The following is a 22,241-nucleotide window of genomic DNA, read 5'->3' as shown; positions in this document are numbered from 1 at the left end:
CAAAAACAAAAGATATTTGCATTGCATTCAACTAGCCCTAGTTCAATCTCCAGAAACTCATGGTGTCCCCAAGCACCAACAGGAATGAATCCTGAGCATAAGGCCTAGAATAAGCCTTGAATGTCACCTCAGAATGTGACCCAAATCTCACTCCTCCCAAAAAGTTCAAGGTTGTGAAATATTATTTACTATCCCTATGTGTCATACAATATAATGTTTGCATTACTGCATATTTAATTTATTCTGGTTGTATCTTTTGTAATAATATTTGCCAAGGAAAAATTATATATATAAAAAAAAGATAGCTGAATGTTTTCAGTTCCAACAAGCTCAGGTATAGCATGTATAGCAGGTATAGCAAGGCCTGGCCTTAGAGAGAACACTGAGGATTGCTTAGGATACAAGCACTCCTCCTCTACATGTCTGCATAGTTGTCAAGCCAGGACAGAAAGGTGGGCACAGTCCAAATGATTTGTCTTTGAGGGTCTAGGTCATTTTGTCTGAGATACAGCTAGCTTAGAAGTGAGACCTATGTTCGTCCACCTATAACTCAGATAGGCCCTGTCCGGGAGACCTTGCCAGCATGTACTACTCTTAGAGGTGGAACATGTCTTCCAGGAAGTGGAAGATCGTTCTGTGCAACTCAAACCATCTAAATACCCTCCTTCCAAAGCCACTGTCTTAGGGAGGTGCGTGTTTAACCCTAGCGGCATAAATTTACCCCAAAACAGAAAAGCTGGCAGCTGTAAAGGGTAGAATGAGAAAGAACTTGCAGTGAAGAAAGGGTAGCAGTAGAACTCCAGCTCTAAATCAGGCCTATGCAAAGCCCACTAGATACTGGCCCTTCCCATGACAACACTTTGAGGGCCTAAGCAGGATCTGCTGCAGATTTGAGCCCTGAGACGTCTCCACTGTCGTTGTAGAAACCATGGTGGCTTCACCACTTGTAAAATGAAATGAACATGTATTGTGACAAGGAATGGTCACAGTCTATGTCTAGACTCTAGAGGCACTTGGCCCTATCTGCCAGCATGACGTGGCGAGTACCCTATCCTCTCTCTCTTTCCCATCACCAAGCTTAGTAAAGAATTGACAAAGCCCTCATCAAATTCAAGGGAACTGTGAGAAAAGATGTAGAAAGCCATGCATAGAGGGCCTGCCACATAATCAGTGCTCAGTAAATGGTACTTAAACCATCTTGGTCTGCCTCAAACTGAGGGAGAAATAATGGAGGTTACCGAGACCAAACAGTCGTATGAACATTGAGTAGAAATAAAAAATGATCAGACTTAGGTACCAAATCCAAAGCCAATGACAACAGGACTGATACCCAATCTACAACAAGCTAAACACAGGGGGACCACTTATACTAGCAGCCTGGGGAGGCAAAGGAAGGGCGTTATGGGATGCATGCTGGGAACAGGAGGAGAGGGAGGACAACCTAAAATTTTACTGTGAATTATTTTTAATCCACTTTGGTCAAAATAAAAATTATTAAAAAGCCTCAAGAAAAAAAAAAGAAAAGAAAAGAAACAGTTGGTTTCTTCCTTGACTAGAGCATTTACCTGAGTGTGCCCAGCAGCATTTCAGAGGGTAGCTTAAGGGGCTAGATGGGTGTTAGAGCCCCTGTGTGCCCCAAAGCTGATGGAACACTGGAGGGTTCGCCCCTCATCACACTGGCATTTGTTGCCCTTTGCAGTTGAAAACACTCTGGGATAGCTGCCTATGCTCTGTGATTTAAAGCAGGGATGGCGAACACACGGCTCTCGAGCTACATGCGGCTCCCGGCCAAAATGAATGCGGCTCTTTGTCTCTTATCATGATTTTGTATGCTGTGGCTCTTTGCCAAGTTTGGATTTTGTTCTGCTGCTTCTGAGGAGGGACCTCTAAGGAGAGATCTTCAAGCGTGGAGTCCTGTTGTATTAAATAATTAAAGATGGATCTGGATAGTGAAGGATGGTGAAGGATGGAGGTGGATGGAGACCTTTGTCCTTAGGCCCCGGCCACGTGGCTTCATCCCCCATCAACCGGCGGGTCTGGGGTTCAGGAAAGCGACGGGTATTGAACTCACTCACAGGCAGGCATCAGGAAGCATTAGCTTTATTCATGCCCTATCAACCACATGTTTGTGGCCTACATCATAACCTTTCAAGCATTCAGCCATTCTTAGCTACCCTGCATCTTAATTCCTTATAGCCATCTTTCCTTTGACCTCCATGCTGGTCAAAGACCAAAAGGGCAAAGACCCAGCCTAAAGCCAAAAGGGCAAAGACCCTAATCCCCTGGGTCAAAGGCTTTATATAACCTTCCAAGACCACTCCCCGGAATGGGAGGGGTCTTGCAGGTAAGGTTACACCTAATATCCAGTTCCCAAGACCCCTCCCAGAAAAGGTCGGGTCTCAGGTATGTACACCTAAATCCAGGGAGGAGTTACAGAGTCCCACCCCCCAGGCTGCATTCTCCCGTCTCCCATCCCTTGGAAACAACTGCAAGGGCCAGCGAGAGAGGGGGATCCGTGTGGCACATGTTGGGTCACATCTTGCCATTAGTACTTAGTGTGGAGGACGAAGCACACCCTCACCATCACTGCGGGATTTTTACCCTCACTCAAAATGGCAAAATGCAATATGTGTTTAATATATTATTGTTAAAATAATATATTATTTTAAATAATTATTTAAAATAATATATTATTTTAACACACACACTGCGTGGTGTGGCTCTCTGTCTCTCACTGTTTAAAATTTTGCCTCTTTGTGTCGAATTTGTTCGCCACCCCTGATTTAAAGTTTCACCAACTGGTTTAGAGCAAGGACTTCTATCCTTTCTTTGTTTTGGTTTGGGGATCACACCTGGCTGTACTTGGGGCTTACTCTTGGCTTTGCACTCAGGGATCACTCCAGACAGGGCTCAAAGAACTGTATGGGAATTGAACTCAGATGGGCTGTGTACAAGGCAGATGCTCTCCCCATGGACTATTGCTTCCACCTCGTTTTCATCTTTTTTTTTTTTTTAATTCCATACCTTTGTATTCATAGTCCCTGTTTCCCCTTAAGTTCTCCCTGTTCCCTGGTCTGCCCAGCATTTTCCACTAAGATGTTCTGGTGTCTTCTATCTTGCATACCGCTTTCTCCCAGAAGCTCTCTTCTGAGTGGAAGCCAGAGATCAGGCTTGCATCCGGCAGCGACCATGTCATGCTCAAGTCCCTGGACTGGAACGCAGAATATGAGGTCTACGTGGTGGCTGAGAACCAGCAGGGCAAGTCCAAGGCAGCTCATTTTGTCTTCAAGACCTCGGCCCAGCCCACAGTCATCCCAGGTAAGACATCTGCTGCTTTCTGTGAGTTTCCCGCTTTAGATTAATGCAAAGCGCTGCCCCTCCTAATGTGCCTGAACAGCCCTTGACAACTCGCTTGCTTCTGGCCATCCTCATGATTGGTTGTCTATGCAAAGCTTACTGTTGCTTTGTACCTATCTGTGTAGTGGGTTCAGATGTACCAACCTTCGCTGCCCCCACTTCTGACCCCAGGAAGACTTAGCCAAGTATCCTGGGATAGAGGTCGTATGTCATTCATTTGTCCTTGAAGGACTAATATGAAATCAGTTCTTGAGACTGACCACCCCCTCCCAATTTGGGAAAAGCCCTCACTCCCTCTGAGTCTTGGGAGCTGGCTGAGTCAGAGTCCCCTTTTGAGACTTTATGCACCATCTCCCTTACCAGGGCCATGGGACTGTCCTTGTGCGCTTTCGATTTGATGCTTGCTTCCCTGCAACACCCTGGTCCCAATCTCTTCTCTGTTGGGACTCCAAGAGAAGGAAGAGATGGTTCCCAGTTACCTAAAACTCATATCCGCCCAGGGCCTCTCCAGAACTTGAGCCACTTGAAATGAAAACAAGTGGAGAAAATTGATGCTGAAAACACCATCAATGAAAGGCCACTCATCTGCTCGAGACTGGGATAGGAACAGTTCTCCTAGGCAATACAGGGACTTCTCCATTCAGGGGTGGAAATAGAGCAAACTGTGTGAGGGCTAGAGCAGCCACCTTGCCACATAGGCGACTTCCTCAGGGGCCCCTGATCAGAGCAGAGTGAGATATCCAACAGCTCCTCTGTTTTGCCCAAGTACCCAAAGACCAAACACATGTGAGACCAATGGGCAGAGAACAGAGCTGAGCCTAAGGTGGCACATCCACTCTGCCCTGTAGGAAGATGAGAGGGAGAGGTTAACCTCACCTGGTGGCCAAGGCTGGCTCCTGGCATGTCCGTCTGTCCATAGTACCTGCCAGGCTTTCAGCTCAGTGGCCATACTTGCCCCAACACCAGAAAGAGGCCCACCCACCCCCCCAAGACACACATTGCTTCTGACATGGGTTGGATGCCTGAGAGATCTGTGTGTGGTTCCTTATGGTGGTGCCTGAGTGTATGTCTGGGATTCGTGGTGGGGGGCCCTCTGGGAAGTGGGCAAATGGGTTTTAAGTCCTAGATTAGAAGCAGCAATCTGTCCTGCTCTCTGCTTGTCAGGGCATCCTGGGCACATGCTGTATGGGCCTGGTTGGTTCTGCATGCTCTGGTCAGGGGATCAGGGAAGAAGATGAGGTACCAGGATACATTGTTCACAGATCCACACTGCTGTTTACTCAAAGGCTCCCCAGGTCTTGGTCCTTTCTCTGGTTTCTGTCCTCTGGTCAGTTTTTCCTTGGAATCCACAGCCTGGTGTGAGTGTCTGAATCTGCTGAGCTTGAATGAAATCTTTTGCCACTGGGTGGCTCAAGTGATGGTTTTGCAGCAGGACCAGACTCCTGTAGTGTGTGTTGTCTGCAATGAGAGACCCTTGAGGCAGGTGGCTTGGATGGGTTGCATCCATGTGCTGGGACCACCTACAACCTCTGTTCTTGGGGTGGGTAAAATAGGGTCACTGTGTGTTGGAGAGAGAGTCTGGAGGAGCCCTTGTCATTGCTAGGTCCTTGTTTGCAGCTCAGTGATCCAGTAATGCAGTCCAAGGTGGTCAGGCCCAGGAGTCTCAAATCCCTACACTTGGGCCTTAGGAGGAAGTATACCTACCTACAGCTCCCAGCTGTTATCAGAGCTTGAGAATGATCAGGGACTCGCAGGGCTCCAGTACCTGTGGGGAGAGCTGAGGTCAACCCCCCATGGCAGAAGCGAGGGGCACAGAGGCAGAGATGCCATCCCGATGACTCCTTGGATAGGGCAAAGGCAGCAGATGACCACGTGGGGTCTCTCACTGAGAAGCCGATCCCCATGCCTGTATAGTTGGTGCAGGGAGAGGCCACCCCAGCACTCCCTAGACACACACTGGAGCCACAAAGAGATGCTCCAGGCTAGCTCGGAACCTAGGAGGCCTCACCTCATCCCAGGTAACACCCTCTAACTGAGCTCTTATCTCTCACTGCAGAGGCTTCTGTCCCCTCACTTGAACTCCATTCGCTCGCTGGCCCCTCCTGCCCCAGTTAACCCGGCTGTGCTGCTTCTGGCCTCGCTGAGCTTCTGAACTGGCCTGTTGGCGATAACTGTACTCACCCCTCTAACCTTTGTCAGCTTCATTGACTACGTTGAATTAACCTTGGGTTCTTGCGTGCTCTATATTTGACCTAATTTTTTTCTTTTTTTATCTATTTTTCCCCCCGTTTCTGTCTCTTCCTTCTCTTTCCTTCTCTCCCTTCCTCCCCTTCCTGTGTCTGTCGTCACACACATCTCACCTTGGACGTCACTGGGACATCCCCACTGCCACCTTTGTTTTCAAACAACCACATTCTCTCTGGGGACGCGTTGCTTGGTGCCTGCAGCGACTTTGGGCGGCTCCTCCGTGTCCTACACCTTTGTTTCGCTGCTCTTCTCCATAGTGACTTTCCTTTTGCTCTGTTAGGAGGATACACTCACATACACACATGCTGCACACACACAAGATTGCTTACGAGCCCGGATCCTCAGAGAAGGATCAGTGCCCCCTTGGAAGAACCTGGCAGAATCGCCCTGGCCACCAAGCTCCCCTTCGTGGAAGAGAAAGGCTTGGCCACTGGAACAAGCTCGATCACCAGACATACCACCATCCACCGATAATTTTTGTGCCTCTCTTCTAAGGAACTCCTGCCCCCTTTTCAATGGCAGCACAAACATATTTACCAGCTTTTTTCCTGAACCACTGTAAAACTGAACAAACAAACAAACAAACAAAAAAAGAAAGTGTTTTCCTAAGTTTACAGAGAAGTGCCGGCCTATCTGCTACTTGTTGCGTTTTGTTATGGTTCTCACTGGAAAACCAAGTAGCAGAAGATTTCTGACCCTTTCAGTATTCCTTGCTCCCACCCCAACCCCAGGCTCCATTTCTGCCTTCAATAAATAGTTGGCTTTGCTTGCATTTAATGCCCGTGGTAAGGGGGCGAGTCCCATGGGACTTGGCCTGAGATTTAGCTGGCTCTATGGACATACTGAGACTCTCTCTTACCCATACAACAGATGAAATTAAACTTGTGAGGATTTTTCACGGGCTGCTCAGATGTTCAAGGAGGGTTTTTCATCCTGGCATCATAACCAACTCCTGCTAACTCTGGATCAGAGCCAACCTGTGAGGCACCCAATATCCATAGCTTTGCTGGGTGCATACTTTCAAGTTGGGGATCCCTTGTGAGACATCAGGTCACTGAAGGGCCCAGAGCCTGTATCTTGGGGACTGTAATCCAATAGATACTCCCATCATCACCTAATCCCCATCCCCTAGATTGGAATCATCCACTGTGAAACAGATGTGTGTCTCTCACTCTCCCTGTTTCAGCTCAGCAGAGTAGAAGTTGGGGAACAGGCCACTCCTACAGAGTTCAATCTGCCCTAGCCCCTCTATTGTCGGGGTCATTGGGTTAGCAGCATTTCTAAGACTGTTGACTGCCAGTTATGCCCCATGACTGAACCCAGGAGAGCTAGTGGGATGTGTTGGCATCCATCCTATCTACATGCAGCCCAGAGCTGAAATCTCCTTGTTCACATCAGCATGTGTGCTAGTGGGTAAGGGTAGCCTGCCAAATAAAAGCTCCCACCCACCCCTTTGTGGTCACCTATCATTCTGCATATCGCATCTCAGCATCTCCCCAGAACTTGGAGTTTTGTTCATTTTGGTTTCTTTCCTCATGAGTTCATTGTGATTTTTTTTCTCAATGTTCCAAGATGAGCCTTTCTCTTTGGGAATCCAGAGGATCCCATGCTGTGGTCTGTAGGGAGGCCTGTGTAGGGGGGCCAGCAGCAGTAAGGGAACCCCGACTCAGCTTAGAGACTCTCATACAGATGCTGGAGGCCATGCGCTGGATCTTCTGTGTCTCTCCACAGCCAAGTATCTCTCCTGGGCCCCAAAAACCCTGCCAGCAGGGCCACAGAAGCAAGGTTTGAAGGCAGAAGGATGAGGGTCCTCAGACTTCCAGATAAGGCTGCAAAAGTCACAGGGGACCCGGGAAGGGGACACGGATATTCAAGACTCCTTGAAGGGAGGGGACACAGCACTTTCCCATTGGCTCTCTGTCCACTTTGGGGGCTTTATTCTTCCAGGGCACAGAGGTCACATGTCCCCCTCAAAGGTTCCTGCTCTTGGGGCTGTCCCTGACCTGCCCACCAGTGGGCAGCAATGTCAGTGATCCAAGAATACTGGACACAAGCAGCATCAGTGAGGGCCAAGGAGGTGGAGGGACCCAGAGATGGTTTATAATGTAATGAGGTGCCTTGAGAGAGTGGCAGTGGGGAGTCTCTGATTCAAGTTCTCCCCAGGGCCACCTCGGAGACCCCTCCAGGAGCGGGGTCAGCACAGCTGTATCCCACTTTCGAACTATTTATACGGCAGGTTTGGATCACGTTTTCCTACTAATCAGAATTCTAACGTTGCTGTGTAGATACTTGGCAAGGCCTTGATGAAGTTTACACCTTTGCATTATTAAAGGAAATAACAGTTCATGTGGACTCACCAGCGTGTCTGGATCTTCTTTGCTAGTCGGGTGCCCTTTAAGGACCCGATACTTCTTTCTCTCACCTTGAATGTCCCTGTGTGACTTAGGTGACCCCCAGAGAGCCAGAGGGCCATACCCCACTCTTGCAGCTGCCTATGTGGTGTTGCTTTTCCCCACTCCAAAGCAAAAGCATAAAAAGATTTTTTTATCCCTAAACAGTATCTGAGCTCTTCTCCTGAGAATGAATGAGAAGGGATCGTGGGCTCCTTGGGATCCCTGGTATCCAGAAGGCAGTAGAGGAGCAAGTGCCCTTGCAGATCCAGAGCTTGTCACTTTGGGACTGGGACACCCCCAGAATCACAAGTCAGTAACAAGGGCTCCATATTTCACACTTCCTTTGAAAGCCCAGACCTCACAGTGACCCTGTGATAGAATCGAAGAGAAGTTACTCTATTGTTTCTCTGGCACTTGGGAAGGTCTTATGCAAAGGCCTGAGACCAGCTGTCTATAGCAGATGTGGAAAGAGCCTGTGTGAATCTTCATCTACCTATCTCCCATGACTTAGTAACTCAGGCCTCTGTCCCCAGGACAGTATGAAATAGACCCTTAGTAATACCGGGCCCCATATTTCCATTTCCAGGCAGTTGAAAAGCATGCATGTGCAGGTGCCCCTCTTGGCACCAGGCAGTCCTGTTTAGTATCCAACCCTCCAGCACCAGGAGCCCCAGAAGATGGTCAGGCCCAACCTGGGAAAATTGTGACACCAGATCTCAGGAGGAAATGCTCCATGAGAAATACTTTCTGCAAACAAGGAGGCCAGAAGCAAAGTGTAATCCAGGCAGGGAGGGAAAAAGCTTTTAGACTTCAGAAGGTCCTTTGTGTTTTCTTCTGTGAAATGTCACCCTGAGATACAGGAAAGTCTTGGTCCTCCAAGCTTTTCAGGTATGACTTGTTCTCTAGCATCTCCCAAGATATCAGACACATCTTATCTGTATCTGAGCATTTCCTTGTTTTGGTTAGAGCTTCTTTTTTGTCAAACTACGCACATTCTGCCCCCAGTCTGAAGAGCTCTCACTGCCCGTGGAAATGTAGACTCTTGGAAGGGACTGGGTGCTCCATGTTGCATGCTTTCCAGCCAGCCAGCTCATACAAGGCCATCTAGTGAGACTCACAGGCATGGCTGAGAGTCACAGAAATAAGGCCAAGAAACTCAAAAGCTTGAGGAACAGTATCCCTTGAGTCAGAAATCACCTCAGGCTCCCAGTCAAATTCTGACACCTGAGGCCCCCTTTCTGGTTCAGCCGAATCAGCCCCAGAGCAGGAACTTTTAACCAAATGTTCTAGAAAATCTGCTAGTGGGGAGGGGGATCATGGAAGCACAAGAAACTAAAAGATTCCATGTGAAAATAAAAATCAGAAGAATCCAGGAGTACAGATCAAACTCACAAAGGCTGTTTGTGTTCTACCAGGAAAATGACCTTTTGGTACCCACAGTAGTGGGGGCAGGCACCCATCAGGGATCCAGGTCAAGGGTAAGATACTATGGGATGGCAGCAGTGACAGGCCTCTCTGATGGCAGGGACATTCTCCTACAGTGTCCCAGTATAGGGCTGTCCAGCCTCTGCCTAAGCACTTCCAGCATCAGTTTGCACCATGATCAGGGTCTCTGATGCTTTGAGATTGTTCCCAGCAAAGACCTGCCTCCCACTTCCATCCATTGGTGCTAGAGAGACCCAGGCCACTTCTTCCCCCTAGCCAGCCAGGCAAGCGTCTTTGATGGCTCGGCACATCCTCATTTGTGCAGCAAATGGTCTTTGGCTCTTTCCTACCCATCGGATCATCCGAGATGCTGGAGAGATGGGAGACAAGTGGTGCTTGGCCATTTCAGGGATAAACCAGCCAACTTAGAGAGCATATAAATGAAACAACAAAGGCCAGAGTGATAGCACAGAGGGTAGGGCTTTTGCTTTGCACACAGCCAACCCAGATTTGATCCCAAGAATCCCATATTGTTCCCTAATTCAAGTGATTCCTGAGTGCTAAACCAGGAATAAACCCCAAGCACGATTGAGCATGACCCAAAAACCACCCCTGCCCCCCAACAATGGCAAGAAATAAAGACTGTGGTGGATCAGGAAAGTGTGGGTCAGTCATCAGTCTGTGGGGATAGGAGCTCTGAGAAGGTGACATTTATTATGCTGAATCCTCCATAGAAGGACACAAAGGACCACTCAGGGGTGTCCCAGATAAGAGTGTGTGCCATGTCAGCACAGAGTGAAGGCCCTATAGGCCCTGGGTTGGTAGGGAGAGTTGGAGTATAAAAGTAGGGGTGTATTGGCCGTAGCGATAGCACAGCTGTAGGGCATTTGCCTTGCACAAGGCCAACCCTGGATGGACCCCGGTTCAATTCCCGGCATCCTATATGGTCCCCTGAGCCTGCCAGGAGCAACTTCTGAGCACAGAGCTAGGAGTAACCCCTGAGTGCTGCCAGGTATGACCCAAAAATAACAACAACAACAACAAAAAGAGTAGGGTGTAGTGCCACTCCATGAGTGTCTCAGGGAGGAGCATTCCTAATACGTCGGTCAGGATGAAGAGTTTGAACTAGATATCAAGTCAAGGAAAATGGTGCCTGCATCTGCTCATGGCCATGATTTTGTTCCCCCTACAACCTACCCCACACATACTCATGAGCATTCAGAATCTAGAACCAGTGCTGCCCCCTGCTGGCTCTGTGGGCCCTGAGCAGTCAGGGGACACCTGCTCTCTCACACCACCCGGAGCCTCCCTCCGATTATTCTCTCTCTGGAGAGATATGAATAATATCACCAAATTGCCCTTCCAGATACACCTCAGAATTAACAGCGAGGGCCCTGAGTCTCAGAACAGACATTCTTCCCACCCAACCCCCATCCCAAATTATTTCAGCTCCTTCTCCAGGATGTTGGCACTTAGCCCCTGTTGGCCTCTTGGCAGGAGATGGCTGACTTCCTGCCCCAAGCAGGGCATGGAGAGAACCGTCCAGAGGAAGTGGATGTGAACGCAGATGATAAAGAAGGCTTGCTTTTCTTTCTTGGTTTTTGGGGCCTTTGTCCAGTGGATGCCTTGTTCTGTGAACTGCTGTGGAAATGGCAGGCTAACTTACCATGTGGCAGGTTCCCTGAGAAAGGTACTTTGACTAAGAAAGGTCAAAATCAAGGACACCAGAGCCTTCCTGAGGACCAGTTGGAGGGTCAGTGCAGGGATGGCAGGGACATGCCTGAGAAGGCTCAAGATTCAGGTGCCATGAAAGGCTGGAACTATTACCCAATGGAAAGGACCCTGCCACGCCCAGTGTTGGGGGGGGGGGCTAGGAATCAAATTTTGGGAGATCATTTCTCTGGAATGATGTTTAAAATGAGGGTTGTGGGGTAGAGTGACACTCTGGAGTGTCTGAGCAGGGACCCATGGGACAGACAGAGGAGTCTACGAGGTCCCAGGATGAGAGAAGGTATAAGAAAAAGTGATTGTGTGATCGCCAGTAGCGCTGCTTTCCATGGCCCACACGTTCCTTTCTTTTTCTGGCCTGGACTCAGCAAAGGTTTAGGAGATCCCCAGTTCCTACTGCCCATCAATTTCCCCTGGGGATGTCAGTGAGCTCTGCAGACACAGGAAGTTCCAGCAAGGACTGGGCATGGGGGCAGGAGGAGAGTCCAATGCCAACACCACATCCTTCCAGAAAAAGAATGAGTGACAAGTACCCAAGTTTCAGGTCTAGGTCGCTGTTTTCTCACCAACTTAGAGGCCAAGCCCACATGGGTTCTCCCCACAGTGTGACTCCTTATCACTCAGACACAGGAGGGAATCACTCAGTAGTCAGTGGAGTGAGTCCCTTCAGCCATGAAGGTCCCAGAGAGCTGAGCAGGATCCATCCACTTTCCAGGATGGGGGGCCAGAACCATCCATGGGAGCCCAGCAGGCGGGGGTATGGACTGCACGTGTGTGAGGATGGTGTCCCTGTGTGCTGGGTGTTTGTTTTGTGTGTGAGGATCCACCATGGGTGTTCAACTGGGGGCGTCTGCTGGTGTTCCTGAAGCCAGAGTCCAGTGTGCCTCCACTCCTGGTAAGTACTCCCAGCCCTGGAGCCTGGCCCACTGGGCCTGGGGTAGCCTCCTCAGTGCCAGGGAAAATTACAATGCCAGTGTGGGCCGCTTTGGGGCTCTTTATTACTAAGGAGGCATGGACACTAGTGTGTTGGCATCCTCTTGTTCTGGTCTCAGAACAAACCCCAAAGAGATCCTTGGAGACCTTTCAGCACCCTTTGTGGTACCCAGTCTTTGATGGCTCCCTAAAATTCTGAGTGAGACCAGCCAGCTGAAGTTGAGTTTGAAAGCTGCTCAGAAGTTGGAATGGTGACATGGCTCCCAGCCCTTACTTCCAAGCTGATTTGAGGGGTGCCTGTGCCCCTGTTGCCAGGTCTGAGATGGCATTTCATCTCTCTCCAACATACAGGGTCATGGTTGTCTCAACCCCTGGGCAGAGCAAAGACACAGGGAAGGTGTCAGTGTGGGCACAAATGCCAGGCCAAGACTGGGGGGTGGGGGGGGCTCCTCGACCATGGTCTGTCTCTCAGTGTAGTAACCCATGCCTGTTTCTTTCTCCCTCCCCTGAAGCCAACGGCAGTCCCACAGCAGGTCTGAGCACCGGGGCCATCGTGGGCATCCTCATTGTCATCTTCGTGTTGCTCCTGGTGGTGGTGGATATCACCTGTTACTTCCTGAACAAGTGTGGTCTGCTCATGTGCATCGCCGTCAATCTGTGTGGGAAGGCCGGACCTGGAGCCAAGGGCAAAGACATGGAGGAGGGCAAAGCCGCCTTCTCGTGAGTGCAGCCCTCAGCTTCCCACTGTGCTGAGGCAGGGGAATAGGAGAGGCTGGGGTCCACATCACAGGTGCATCAGTTTCTCCATGTGGCAACCCTGAGTGGGAGGGTGTGAGGCACTTGAGAAATGTCTTTCAGAACCAAGGCTGGAGAAATATGGGCTGAGTTTATGGCCTTGCATAGAACTGTCCCTAGTTCTATTCCAGCACCACATGTGCCCCTGAGAGTGGCCTGGAGACCCAAAAAGCATACCAGGGTTGCCTGCATAGTCCCTGGCACCACAGAGCCCAAACAGCAACACAGCTGGGGCCTCACATTGGGCCAGTAAGGTTTTCAAGCATCATTTGCAAACCCCACAGTTCCCCCTGCAAAAGCAATTAGGCTTCTGTTTAAAGAGAAAACTCTGAGGCCTAACCCCGCATACATGTAGTATCAGAGATTTCACCCAAAACTGAAGATCGCTGTCCAGGTTAAAAATCAGAACCATCGGGCCCGGAGAGATAACACAGCGACATTTGCCTTGCAAGCAGCCGATCCAGGACCAAGGGTGGTTGGTTCGAATCCTGGCGTCCCATATGGTCCCCCGTGCCTGCCAGGAGCTATTTCTGAGCAGACAGCCAGGAGTAACCCCTGAGCACCGCCAGTGTGGCCCAAAAACCAAAAAAAAAAAAAAAATCAGAACCATCAGGGCCGAAAGATAGCATGGAGGTAGGGTGTTTGCCTTGCATGCAAAAGGACGGTGGTTCGTATCCCGGTATCCCATATGGTCCCCCGCGCCTGCCAGGAGCGACTTCTGAGTGTAGAACCAGGAGTAACCCCTGAGCGCTGCCAGTTGTGATCCCAAAAAAAATCAGAACCATCAGTGTTGAGCCTAGAGGAAGAGGCTGTTATCCAAGAGAGGCATTTGCCTTGCTTTCACTCATCTGCTTGCAAATTATGCCATTGGCATTTATTGAACAGCAACCATGGGGAAAGTGTGATTGTCGGACACTGGGTTAAAAACCTGTCAGCATGGAGCTGATGGTCACAGGCTGTTGCTGGTTAGGTCTGAGCCAAAGTAGAAAGGAAGATGCTGAGTGCACCTCAGGCTGGGCCCATTGTTTTTCTGCACACATGTGTCCATGTGTGTGTCCACACTTAAGTGTTGAGTTAAGCCTGGACACGACATTCATAGTCTCTGCTCATGTTCTAGGCAGAGCCTTCCATTTGCCCTATTTTCCAGGGAAGAAAACAGGGACTGAGGTGAACACATCAAAGATTCAAGATCACCTTGCTCTCAAGATTCAGGGTAGAAACCCTGGACTTGGTCTGGTGCTGTCTGCCTGGTTCCCTCATTTCCCTGAGAGGCCCCCAACCCTACCAAAACAAAAACTCCCTAGGATCCACCTTTGTCCACAGTAGAACTTTCTCCACAGGAAAGACGAGTCCAAGGAGCCCATTGTGGAGGTGAGGACGGAGGAGGACCGGACCCCCAACCATGATGGAGGGAAGCACGCAGAGCCCAACGAGACCACGCCGTTGACAGAGCCCGAGTACGTGGGCCGGGAGGGACGCACCTCATCAGCAGAGCCCCATTTCCCCTGTCATCCCTGTGCTTCCCCCGCAGCTCCCTACCAAACCTTGCTGCCCAGAAGTCTGCAGCCTGGGGCTGAGAGGCCAAGCTGAATAAGAAACTCTAGGGATAAGACACTTGGGGGGTTCTGTGACCTCTAGGTCCCTTTCTTGAGTCAGTGGCATCAAGACTCTTCCCAAGCAACGCACATCTCAAAAAGGACTTACAGGGGTGACATTCCTCTGGCAGAGGCTGAGTTTTAAGAGGCTGAGTTAGAGGTCAGTGTTCTGTAGGATTCCCCAGGATTTCTGCATTCTCCCCCCCATCCCAAAGGCTAAGGTAAATGAAGGTTTGGGAAAGCTTCCTGGTCCTTGGGGAACTCAGAGACCCTCCTCAAAAACTTGAGCTGTGATGGTGATGGCTGCCTGGCTATCATGGGCTCAAAAGGAGTCAAGGTACCAAAGGCACAAAAAGCCTGTGGCGGGAGATCTGTGTGGAGCCCTCGAGAGCTGCTGGTTCTGGATTGTTCGGAGCCAGGCTGTGGAGACTGGAAGGCTCAAGGCCCAAAGCTCAGGAACAGAGGTGGCCTAGGCTGCTGGTCCCTGAGATGCAGGCAGGGCTAGAGAGACCAAGCCAGTGCAGATTGCTGGAGGGGAGTGAATGGGAGGACGGACTCTGGCCCTTCGTGAAGCTGCCACGTTATTTGTCGTCTCCTCTCTCTTCTGCCCACCTGGGCGTGTGCTTCCTCCTTTCTCTGTGGGCCTGTGTCTGCATGCCCTGCCCACGGCCCCGCCTGGCTGCAGCCCTGCCCCTGCTTCTCTGTCTCGTCTCAGCTTCATTGTCTGTTCTCTTCTACTTCCTGTCCTCCCCACAGGCTGCCTGCTGACACCACAGCCACTGTTGAGGACATGCTGCCTTCTGTCACCACCGTCACTGCTAACTCTGACACTATCACCGAAACCTTTGCCACTGCTCAGAACAGCCCCACCAGTGAGACCACCACCCTGACCTCCAGTATTGCCCCCCCAGCTAATGCCACCCCTGACTCAAATTCTGTGCCCGCTGGCCAGACCGCCCCTTCCAAGGGGACCGGCACAGCCGCCTCTGCCCCATCCCCAGCTTTAACGCCCAAGGTAGCCCCCCTTGTTGACCTGAGCGACACCCCGACTTCAGCCCCTGCAGCCAGCAATTTGTCTTCTAGTGTCCTGGCTAACCAGGGGGCTGTACTCAGCCCCAGTGCCCCTGCCAGTGTGGGGGAGGCCTCCAAGGCCAACAAGCCAACCCCTGTGCCAGGCCCTGCCACAGCAGGGACGGCCAGTCCCCTAGCAGCAGCAGCTGCTCCTGCCCCAGAAGTCCCCCCAGTCCAGCAGGAGGCTCCCAGCACCAAAGGCCCGGACCCCGAGCCCAGCCAGCCCGGGGCCATGAAGAGCCCGGCAGAGGCCACCACGGGCCAGTCTAGTCCGAAGAGCGAGGTGGCCTCCGTCAACGCCACAAACCCTGCCCAGGGCGAGGACTTTAAAATGGACGAAGGGAACTTCAAGACCCCTGATATTGACCTTGCAAAGGATGTTTTTGCAGCCCTGGGCTCTCCTGCTCCCGCCACTGGGGCCAGTGGACAAGCCCCTGAGCTTGCTCCTTCCACTGCAGACAGCTCTGTTCCGCCGGCACCAGCCAAGACCGAGTACGGCCTTTCTTTGTCTGCTGTCATTGGGTTGTGTCCCGTGGTGGTGTGCGTCTGTGCGGTGCTGTGTTCTCATTAGCTGTCTCTTCAGCCTCCTCCAGGCCTTCTCTGTCCACCCAGGGGCTGGGTGAAAGCTGCACATGCAGGGGCAGGCAGCAGGTTCAGACTGTACCCATTAAACCAAACTCCCTGTTTTATATTAGCAGTAGGGGGTGGTCCTAGAGGTGCCCCTGTAGTTGGTCCAATGATAAGCATAGCTTGGGAAGCAGCTCAAGAAACTCTTCCTGAGTCCACTTAAGGCAAAGGACAATTGTGGGGGGTCCAGTTCTGGTCTGTGCCAGGTGGGCACCAGATGGTGCTGTTAAGCAGAAAGAGAGAGACAGCCCTGGGACCCCTGTGTGGAGATGATATGGTTCTAGGTTCTATCACACTCACCCAGATCCCCAAACACATCCACCTATTTTTGCTGTACCACATCCCACTAACTCGTAACACTCAGAAGTGTCAAACTCCAGTGCTCACTGGGTCTCTAAATCCAGGGGAAAGAGTTTATCAGGGGGGCGCCACAATGCAGGGGTTCCACCTGGGATCAGAGGCCTACAGGGGCAGGATCTAACCCAGGAGTATAGAGGTTCTTGTGTCCGCTCTGACTCTGATAGCCACCTTCAAATGGTCCCTGCTCAACTCCCCACTACCCAAAACATGGCAACCACTACTAAACTCTGGGGGAAGCTGCCTCCATGACAGAGAGCGTTTCTCAGTTTGCCCAAGCACGCCACAGAGGTGTCACATGAAACACAGCTCAGGGTGGGCCAGTTGACAAAGATCTCCTCCTCCCCTGGTATCTCTGTTGGTGATGAACGAATGACTTGGTATAAATCCCTCATTTGTACCAAACCAAACCACTGTGAGGGCTGATTCTGGCTCCCACCCCAGCCCAGAGAAAGCTAGTGTGACTGGAGTGGGATTAAGATGGTGCAGGACAGAGTTTGTCTGGTTCATGGGCTCTTAAATTTGGTCATCTGATAGAGTCACTTGGGTGCCTTTAAAAGTCACTGTGTCTAGACCAATTAAATCAGCTTTTCTAGGGGTGTGTCCCAAGCCCAGGGACTCTCAGAGCTCCTAGGCTATTCTGGCCACAGCCAGGGCTGGAGAGCAGTAGTGAAAAGAGTGACAGAGTCCCTCCTGAGAGAGTCACAGGCTCAGTGCTGTTTTCCTGATTCTTCACAGGAAAGGCTCCGCAGAAGCAAAGCCTGAGTGTCCAGAGACAGAAACGAAGCCAGCGCCCGCCGACGTGAAGACGGTGCCCAACGACACCACACAGACAAAGGAGAATGAGAGCAAAGCATGATGGGGGACGAGAAGCCAGCGAAGCTCAACATACCAAGTGACACAGCAGCTTCACCAGAGCATTTCCAACGTCTCACACACACACACACACACACACACACACACACAAACACACACACACACACACACACACATCTCATTCCTCTAGTGTCTTTTGCCTTTAAAAAAAAAAAGAAAGAAACAGATAAACACAGGATCTCCTTTTTGTAGGTTTATAGAAAGGGACCCTTTGTTTCACACTCACTTGTAAGAAAACGAGACAAAAAGGTTAAACCCACAGCCAAACTAGGACACTGCGTTCCCTGAAACCATTTCAAATTCAAACAAAAGGACCCAAATTAAGACTCTAGGAAGCTCAGAAAAAAATCTAGGTTTAGGAAGACCATGTTGGTGGTGCCCAACTGGCACAAGCCAGTTTCAGAGAACTGCTTCCAGGCACTAAGTAACTCACCGAATGAACAAAGTCCACGTTTATTTTTATACTTTCAGTCGAGTTTGAACTCTGTAGGACCTCATAAATCAGTTATACTTTCTGTTCACTTTGTATTTGTTCAGTATGCAAAGTGTGTCACTCTTTCTAGCCGAATTCAATTCCCACGTAGACTCTTGTTTTGTAGGAAGAATGCCAAATTGCAGCTTGTGGGGGTAGAGCTCAAATTTGCAGTATTCTGATTTCTTTTTTCTTTCCTTTTCCTTTTTTTTTTCCTTCCACCTTCCCTCTCCCTTCATCCTTCTGCCAATTTTGTTTTCCAGTGTTTACAAGTTGACAAACGTTTGACTTCCGTTGTGTTGTAATGTCCCTGTCAAATAGCTGCCTTTTTGTTTAGAGATTTCTTTGATTTTTTTTAAGTTATGGGTACTGCCTCAAGGCGGGTAGAACCACCACAGGCTGGCCTGAGTGCAGGACAACTTTCCAAGCTCCCATGTTTACAGTGAGTGAATCTTCCCCCAGCCCCATTCTGACCATTCTGCCTGTGGGGGACACAGGTAAAAGCGTATCTGGTCCTGGAATAGCTTTGCTTTAGGGTAAGGGGGTCACTTCTTTTTTTCTTTTTTGGTGTCTTTGGAGGCTAGACCACTTTCTGTTTAGCCACCACCTATCTATTTCTGTGAAAAAAAGAATCTGCACCCTGCCCCCCCCTAGGTGTCCGAGTCCTTCCTTTGGAAGGACTCTTTATAGGGTTTGTTGAATGAAGCAGAAACGATTGTATAGTTGGGGCTGGTCTTAGTGAACACACACTTTTACCCCCAAACATCCCTCCCCTTTTTGTAGAAAGCCAAATAAGATATATACATACCATTTCCTTTTAAACCCAGAATCTAGATCTGAGCGGAAGAGCGTGTGGGCTTCAGGGATTTAGTGTCTTTTTTTGGGAATCTGTTGAAGTAAAGCAACATCAGCCTTCTGTTCAGTTAGGCAGCATTTGTACAAACAAAAGAGAAAAGAAGAAGGGAAAAAATATATATATAAAACCAACCTGCTGTCTGGAGTCATAATACAACTTTCCTGGATTGGAAACCAAGTGGGAAAAAAAAATACAGAAACTTTAAGGGGGAAGGGAGGGGGGGAGGGAAAAGCCAGCCCTTTGTATAGAAATTTTGCTTTTTTTTTCCTCATTCTACTTTAGAACTGCAAGCTTGTGCACTGTGGATGCGTGAATATTTTAGTGTGAAATGTGTTTTTGTCATAGTATTGAAATAAAACTTCAACATAGTTTGGTTGTGGAAGATATAGCAGATAGTTCAGAAAAGATTATTCAGGAAACAAAATAATTCTTAAAAGGAACTGAAGCCTTTAAACAAAGAAGATGATGATGATGTTAAGTTAACAGAAATCACTCTGGCATGGGTGCCTTTGTGAGGTACAAAACAGCAAGAGGCTAGTGGCAATGGTGCCCCAGGCTCGGTTCTGTGGGTCCCGCTCACCAATGTTCTGACACTTCTGCAATCCGGTCAGTGGCGATATGCTAGATTATCATTTCAAACTGTGAAAAATAACGGTCTTGTCCTTTGCTCAATGTGGGGTTATTTTGCATTTTCTCAGCTCCTGGGGATGGAAATGGAGGAGCCCGGTATGCCCAGCTTCGGCCTCTCTCATTCTAGGTCTTGCACACATCTGTGGTTCAAATGCACTGGCCTCACGGCAGCTAGCAATACACACACCCCTCTTAGAGCACAGCAGTAGGTGGGGGTGGTCTGAGGTTGAAAGGACCCCTAGGATAGGGCAGGGCTGGCAGCCATGGGATCACTTTTTTGCCTTGTGATCTTAGTGGCTTTGACCAGGGCCAAGCCCTTGCTATACCTCACAGAGACAGTGCGTGTCACTTCATGTGGCTGCGGTGAGGCAAACTTTGATTTTTGCGGTCCGGAAGACAGAGGTATAGTCAACCCTGCAAATGTCTCACCCAGGGCAGCTGGCCACCCCTACCAGACAGAACCTTGGCCCCGAAATTCTGGGGCGGAACACCAAGACTGCCCACGTTTGGGTCTGCCTCTCCTCTGAAATGTAAATGTGTCTCCACGTGTGTGAACTTTCCTTGCTAAAAACTAAAAAAAAAAATAGCAATGCTTTCTCTCACATGGAGGAGGAAGTGGCTTTATTTTCCAAAGGTTCTATCTTTTATGTTAAGAGATTAAAGACTTAGAATTTGCCTTTTTTTTTTAATTTTTTGGAAGGAGGGATCAACTCTACTAGTTTCCAGTGTCTATGTGTCTATATGTGTACTTGCCATACATGTGTATTCACATAAGTACTACCGGCATCACCACGTTCTGTGGAGGGGGCACTCATGTGCCGTGCACAGGGCCTCCGCGTCCTGAAGGGCCGTTGTGTATATAGTGCAGCTTTTGAAGTGGAACTCTATTTTCACACTTTTCTATGGAGCCTTCCAAGTCCTGGGTTTTCACTCTAGGCTGTCTGTCTGGATGGTGGTTCTCAGACCTCCATTAACATCCCTACCCAGCATTCCCTACTTCGGGGGCCTTCTCTCTTGTTATAAACTTTTTACCAAGTGAAACATCAATACCACCTTTGTTTCCATTCTCACTGGTGTAAATACTGATACTAACTGAGAATTTTGACTTTGCATTCTGTCAGAATACTTGTGTTCAATAAAAATCAAAAGGAAAAAAAAAGAAAAGGCTTTTCTGGTCAAGCTGAGGTTTATTTTGATGCAGTGATTGTCCTTTGAATCAAATGTGGAAAGACCTGTGGTAGGTTTTTTGACCTCATGATTCAAGTCAGTCAATCTCAGCACACTGACTTCCTGGTGTTGAATGATGACTTCTCTGTTGGAGGGAGCCCTTCCTGGGAGGAGTCAAACTTCTGACTCAGAAAAATGTTCAAATCCTGGTTCTTCCTTATCAACTTTGGAAGGGTTCCTTAATCTCCCCCAAGACTTATCTTTCTTTGCCCAACAGGAAGTTACAAGTGGGAACTTGCTTCTCCTTCCCATTGAACCCTAAACTCCTCTGGGGCAGCTTCTTAGTCCATCTTATTCCCTGCCCTCTGCTGCTACTTCATTCAGCACCTGCCATAAAGTAGGAAGTAATAGGGGCCGGAGAGATAGCATGGAGGTAAAGCGTTTGCCTTTCATGCAGGAGGTCATCGGTTCGAATCCCGGCGTCCCATATGGTTCCCCGTGCCTGCCAGGAGCAATTTCTGAGCCTGGAGCCAGGAGTAACCCCTGAGCACTGCCGGGTGTGACCCAAAAACCAAAAAAAAAAAAAAGTAGGAAGTAGTAAATTTCAAACTTTATGAATGAGCCCACCTGGTAATATTTGTGTATACCAGACATATTCAACTGGTTGTATGGTAGACTCTGTGTGTGCATAAATGTGTGAGTGTATGTTTCTCGGTGTCCCTGAGGAAATAACCCCACCCCAAGATGAGGACAGGCTAAAAAAGCTTGACCCTGGGGAGTTGGCTACTGGATTTACCCCATGGTAATGCCCTATCCAGAAAGAAGTCTCACAACTGGAGCCAACCAGTTCCATCCATAATAGTGCAAGGTTGGACCCAGTCTGGAATGGTCTGGATGGATAAGTCTCCTTTATTGGAGTGTTCGATAAGAAGTCAACTATCTAGTTTGGTGGTCTGCCTCAGTAACAGCAAGAATAGGAGATTATAGTGTTACAGTCTGTGAAGAATCCATAGACCCCAAGTCTCAGAGGTGACAGCTCGGCCTTCTGGGGCACAGCACTGTGCCACTTTCTCACCCTAAACTGCTGAGCTCTGGGCTGTGCACTCTGGACTGTGCCACTTCCTCTCCCTGAATTGCTGAGCTCTGGGCTGTGTGCTCAAGACAGAGCAAGTTCCCACCTAGGAGTCTCTTCATAGTTCAGCCTAGGAACTTCTGGTTCTAGTCTGAAGGCTGACAACGAGCTTTGCTGGGTCTAGAGGTGAAGGTGAGCTTCCACAGCCAGTCTGAGGGTTGACAGCAGTGGCCTGCTGAGACCAGGAGTCCTATGGAACACCAATTGGTACTCAGAGATCCAGGCTATGGGGCCCACTGTCCTCTGTCCTAGTGCTGAAGGAGGGAAGAAAGTGAGTTCATGGTATCCAAAGCATTTTGGGGCCTCAGCTGTGCCTGTCTAAGCTCCTCCCTTTGCAGGACAGAAAATCAATTTCTGAAACACTTGTGGAAGCTGTAAATTCAGAGTTTCAGCCTCCCAGATCCTGAGACTGTAGCTGTTGGTAGTCTTTGATGTTCATGGAGAAACACTGGCAAGCAGGGGGCTAGGGAGCATCTTTCTTCATTGTCTCCTCCTGCAAGTCCAGCACAGGTCAGACAAGAAGTCTTGGCATAGCACAGACAGACAGGAGGTGCTGGAGATGCTGCTGACTGTCTGAATG

The 22,241-nt window shown here is 49.6% G+C and overlaps 1 protein-coding gene across 10 annotated transcripts in view; it reads left to right on the top strand.

Annotated features, from left to right (window-relative positions):
• The window catches only part of NCAM1 (neural cell adhesion molecule 1), a 316,512-nt gene extending 295,988 nt beyond the window's left edge, over positions 1–20,524 (top strand). For 2 of the 10 annotated variants that reach the window (XM_049778667.1, XM_049778665.1), the window contains 5 exons: positions 3,138–3,318; positions 12,596–12,803; positions 14,219–14,335; positions 15,230–16,036; positions 17,267–20,524. In XM_049778667.1, coding sequence (XP_049634624.1) covers positions 3,138–3,318; positions 12,596–12,803; positions 14,219–14,335; positions 15,230–16,036; positions 17,267–17,387 — 1,434 coding nt within the window. In that variant the 3' untranslated portion in view covers positions 17,388–20,524. Of the gene's footprint in view, positions 1–3,137; positions 3,319–5,804; positions 7,957–12,595; positions 12,804–14,218; positions 14,336–15,229; positions 16,037–17,266 lie in introns of those variants that run through there. The other 8 variants (XM_049778666.1, XM_049778664.1, XM_049778670.1 and 5 more) reach the window with 4 other exon arrangements.
• The last annotated feature ends 1,717 nt before the right edge of the window (positions 20,525–22,241 follow it).

The sequence above is a fragment of the Suncus etruscus genome, chromosome 8 (assembly GCF_024139225.1).
Source record: "Suncus etruscus isolate mSunEtr1 chromosome 8, mSunEtr1.pri.cur, whole genome shotgun sequence".
Taxonomy (NCBI): domain Eukaryota; kingdom Metazoa; phylum Chordata; class Mammalia; order Eulipotyphla; family Soricidae; genus Suncus; species Suncus etruscus.
Note: the sequence above shows the minus strand (reverse complement) of the source record. Positions and strands in the feature narration are given on the sequence as shown.